Source organism: Plectropomus leopardus, chromosome 21 (genome assembly GCF_026936395.1).
Source record: "Plectropomus leopardus strain MGB_pleo_1.0 chromosome 21, ASM2693639v1, whole genome shotgun sequence".
NCBI lineage: Eukaryota > Metazoa > Chordata > Actinopteri > Perciformes > Serranidae > Plectropomus > Plectropomus leopardus.
The window spans coordinates 25285146-25290426 of NC_142196.1; the positions used below are offsets into that span (position 1 = coordinate 25285146).

The 5281-nt window shown below is 42.5% G+C and overlaps 1 protein-coding gene across 1 annotated transcript; it reads right to left on the bottom strand.

The window, feature by feature from the left end:
• Positions 1–350: 350 nt before the first annotated feature.
• Positions 351–4986, bottom strand: mc4r (melanocortin 4 receptor). The gene has a single exon (XM_088072119.1). The coding sequence runs from the start codon at positions 4821–4823 to the stop codon at positions 3840–3842; it is 984 nt and encodes a 327-aa protein (XP_087928245.1). The 5' UTR covers positions 4824–4986; the 3' UTR covers positions 351–3839.
• Positions 4987–5281: the final 295 nt, after the last annotated feature.

Sequence of the window (5281 nt, forward strand, 5' to 3'; positions counted from 1 at the left end):
CATGTGTGAAAACCCTGTGGGTGTTTTTCTAGCACATAAACGTCAGTTTGTCGCCACAGGGAACACACTGTGCCACTTCTTATATAAATTTAAAGTTTATGTTAGAACTTATTGCTACACTTGTGCTGGTCTGAATGCATTTTTCAGTGATATACTGTAAGTGTAAATTAATTTGCATCATTATGTAAGCTTAGTTGTTTTTGAGTGTGAGGTTGTTATGATTTGCGAATTTGAGGAATTGTGGGTTTTGTTCTGTTAAAGTAAAAAGTCAACAATGTGTGCACAACGTGTGCTTTGTGTAAAGGTTAAAGTCTGCACTCCAGAGGAAAGCGGACAAACAGAGCTGTTGCTGAGGTGGCAGTCTGATTTATTGAAGTTACTTTGCTGCAGCGTTTCACAGAGGATGCATTGGTCAAGAAAACGGCTTCATATCAGCACGCATGAATCAAACTACAGGCCAAGTTTTTAACAGAAAATGAGACACCTGTTCACGTGACTTTTCTTGTGTGTTAAGCATGAATAAATAAGGCAATATTGAAAATAGCACTTACCGACATGTAAAGACTGATAACATCAGTTTTTAAAATACTGTCACAGAGGATAAGGCTGCTCTTTACATCACAGTGCGACATATTTAAGGCAATAAGCACACAACACATACATACAAATACATTCAGTAAAAGCTGTCCCTCTGACATGATGAAAAATATATCTCTGTGTGGTCACGTACATGCTGAGAGCGAGGACAACCCACGTGTGCAAATTTACACAAATACCTACACAAATCACAAATTCACAAGAGCTTTGACTGGAAATCAACAGATGTCACGAGTGCAGTGACACTGGTGTCATCAGGTCTGTAAAGGACCATTTTTAGCCACAAAAAAATCCTGACAAACATGAAATTGACTTTCTGTTCACCCCTGCTGCCCGGCTTTAAAATGGAAATCAAAGGTGAGGGTGTACAAAAACTCAATCCCTGATAAGGTTGGGTGTAAAACTGCCATAATGTTGCCAAAAACTGGGAGCAGTGATTCTCAACTTATGGCCCAGGGGCCAAATCTAGCCCTCAGTAAGGTGATGGGTGGCCCCACGACCATTATTTTATATTAACAAAGAAAATAAATTCATTCAAACTGAGATTTTTTTGTACTTTAAATGCAAATGGTGCAAGAGTGTATGAAAAACTGTCAAAAAAGAACTTGGGTGCCATGGGAGGACACCCCAGGACCCCTTACAGAGGTTCAGCCTAATGACTGGTATACACTGTGCGATTTTGGGCTGTCTCAGACAAATGATGACCATTGTGACAGAAACGTGATGATATCTCTGGTTGCGGCTCTAAAACTGTGGTCCTACGTCGTACAATGAGAGCAGTTCAAGGATGGCTGTTGTCGTCCAAAGACAGCCTGAGATAAAATCTCTAAAGTGTGAGAAATTTGGGATGACCATCCAAGGGTGCGACTGCTGTTAGGACTAACCAGCCAATAGAAATGCAGCACTGATCAGCATGACACTGCTAAATGCTAATAAATACTAATACTTATTTTTAACTCTCGCTGCAAAACTGCTGTGCCAACTTAGCCTTTTTTTCCACAGCCACGACCATGTCCACATTCTCCTCCTCCTCCTCTCACTTTTTCTGACACACATAAATGCCACTACAGCGAGGGCTCGATTTGTTTGTTTACAACTTTCTCTCACCACTGCAGCGGCGTAGATAGATGACGCACGCCAATGATGTTGTGTTGACATCGATGGATGTATGTTGTAGCATGCGATTCGGTAGGTGATGTCATCGTATAGTCTGCATACATCAAACTTGATGTTGTTAAAATCCATGTCTCACAGTGTAGCTGCACGAAACTCATAAGTGCACAAAATTCACAGTCTACAGGAGGCTTCGGTCCCGAATGTCCTAAAATCCTAGAAAGGCCTGTGTACGCCAAACTTGTGCAGGTGCTGCACTGATGAGTGCAGACAGCAAAGATGGAAAATGAGCAATTCATTTATTAATTAGGGCTGTCATCATTCATGCGTTAATCGCAAATTTTAAAGCAAGCGTAATGACACTGGTATCATATCAAATGCAATGGTACCAGCATTTTCATGCTAGCTCTCAGGAAGGAGGCCATATAACACTCCAAATTTAAGCTAAATAACTTTGGTGATGGAAAAATGGTGTGGTCATTTCACAGTAGTCCCTTTACCTTGTTCAGTTTTTTGGTCATCATTTGATTCCTAATTAAGACAATCTGTTAAAAACATGTACTTGATAACTGTTGTGTAATGCAAAATAATGGTATTGAAAACGTGATTAAAAATTGCAATTAATCACAATTAACTATTGAAATTTTGCGATTAACCACCAAATGTATTGTTTGACAATCCTAAGACTAATAAAGATTATTTATTTTGTGTATTACTGGCCCCTTGTTGCCTGTCATTTTGCAAAAGTGGCCCCTGGGCAAAGCAAGTCGAGTATTCCTGCACAACAGGGAAGGTTCTGGGTCACCCTGAATTGTTTACCCATTTTTCTGCAGGGGCAAATGAACTACAAATAAACTAAAACTACACCATAAATCCTGATTAAGTGCTTTATTTTGTGCCTGAGACATTTTTTACTCATTTTAAAGCCATTTTTAAAACATCTTTTCCTGTAATCTGTTTTTCGGTATATTCTATACCAAGGCTTTATAAAATATTTACCCTCATTACTGTAGATATATAACCCAGGGAGTGATTTTACAACTTCACCACTCAGATCCCAGTCAATAAATATCGTCAGAAAAACAGCTTGTGGTTACTACACTGAGCAGGTTAGACACCGGAAACTGCAGATAAGCACAGAGAGGAAATGTGGTATTTTTTTTTTTTTTCTTTGTGCTCTTGTTTTGTGATTTCCAGAAGCATCTGGTTTTATCTGGGTGCTTTTATGCTTTTAGAGCAGCTTGGAAAATCACACCTCTTTTCTGCAAAGTTGTGATAGATTTCTTGGCGGATAGTTTTGCCTCTAACTGAGAAAAATGCCATCTCTATTAAAAAAGGTAAAAGCTCACTTGAATTGAACACGATGATACCTGTATTTGCCTTCATTTCCTCCTTTATAATTGGCACGATGCATGAGGGAAACCAGTGAGTTAAAATGTATTTCTCTCCACCATTCTATGTCGCGATAAGTAAATATTACATATACTTCTTTACATTCACTGCAATGCAAAACAGGAGTATATATGTACCTATCTCCCATAGCTTCTGTTATGGGGTGGATTAGAGTCTAAAACATGGAGGTAGTGTGTCATATATATGTTAATCTATTTGCTAGACATGCACAGTCCATACACTGTAGCATTTAGGTTGCACATTGCAACAGCTGTGATATTTAAGTGCCATAATCCATAAAGATTTTAAACAGCCGTCATAGTGTTTTTGATTTGCTTTCACAGTGAGAGGAAGATTTCAGACTGAGAGAGAGATTTGTAAATGAACCACAGTTTAAGCATGTGTATTTGTAATATACTGTACATGCTGGTAGCATTTACTTCAAATTGCACTTTAGAACGGCGCTCACTGCAAAACAAAAAAAGCGTTTGTCTACTGAGTGATACTCTATTTTACAAGGGGTTTGTAAACCTACCTCTTCAGCAACCTGACTCACGAAACCAAAGGCGGGCGCCCTACTTATCAATCATTTACAGCCGACTGCCTGAGCACAGGGCACAACAGAGCCACATCAGTGATTACAGCTCAAAATCTCAAAGTCCTCATCAGTCAAGTTTCATTCAAATTGCTGATTGAAGCCAGCGGAGGCAGCGCTCTGCTGACACTCGACAGGCAGCTCACACACACAGGAGAGGGTGTGAGCAGCAGAAAATCTCTTTGAACGTTTTCCTCATCTCCTGGCTGCGAAAGGCATAGATGATGGGGTCAATGACGGAGTTGCACATGATGAGGATGAGGTACATGTTGAAGTGGGACATGAAGCAGGTGCAGTAGGGGTTTCTGGGGCAGGTGATCATGAGGATGAGGTGGAGAAAGAAGGGCGCCCAGCAAACCACGAACACCCCAAGGAGGATGGTGAGGGTGATGGCGCCCTTCATGTTGGCCCGCTGGTGGATGGGCGCATTGCCCGGCAGCGCCGCAATTCGCTTCATGTGCAAGCGCGCCAGCAGGAACATGTGCACGTACAGCGACGCCATGAGCACGAGCATGGTGAAGAACATGGTGATGAGGCAGATGAGCACGGTGGTGCTCTCCGAGTAGATGATGAAGAGGATGCCGGACACCGTGCAGCACGTCCAGATGCTGCTGATGACCAGCATCGCTCTCCGCAGGGTGACGATGTTGTGGTATCGCAGGGCGTAGAAGATGGTGATGTAGCGGTCGACAGCGATGGCGAGCAAGCTCCAGATGGATGCTAACAGAGAGCTACAGATCATAGAGTCAAACACATTGTCCATGCTTTTGATCAGAGTGACGGGGATGGTCAGGTTGCCTCCGTTGATGAGCGCTATGACGATAGTCTCTGAGGCGTTGGAGGCACTGACGAGCATGTCAGCAACAGCAAGGCTACAGATGAAAAAGTACATGGGCGAGTGGAGATTTTTGTTTTTGACTATCGCAGCAACAACCAGGATGTTCTCCAGCAGGCTGAGGATGCCCAGAGTGAGGAAAACCTCTGTGGAAATCAGCAGCTGTTCGTAGCATCCCGCCGAGGAGTCCTTCTCCTCGGCTGATAAGTCTTTGTTGAGCGGCAAAATGCCTGCAGTTTGGCTCCTGTTGTGGTAGCCTTGGATCAATCCATGGTGCTCTGTGGTGTTCATTATGCCTCCTTTTAAATCCCCAGTCTTCTTGGGTTTCTTCTTTTTCCGTTGTTAGTGGTCCATTTGTTTAGTTAAAAACTCAACATGTGTGCTCCTCAGTTATACTGGAGGACAACCGCAGTAAAACTGAAGTGGAATGAAGAAAAAAATGTTTTTTTCCTTTTTCACCCTTCAGGATTACCAATTATCTTCAAACGTCTGCTGCTGTTACTCTCAGCCAGAAACAATCCCAGCGCTTTGCTCTAATCTCTCCACTCACTGAGAAGTTTAAATAAACGCTCCCTAAAAAAGATGTGAGAAAGATGAAGAGGAAGGAGTTGAAGCGGAAAGGTGCGTGCAGGAAGGAGCATGTGTGCGACTGATAAACAGTGAGCGGGAACATGAGAGGCAGAGAGATCAGAGCGTACCGGCTCGCTGTGTGAGTGCAGCCAGATCATCACTTAGAAAGCCACTGTGGT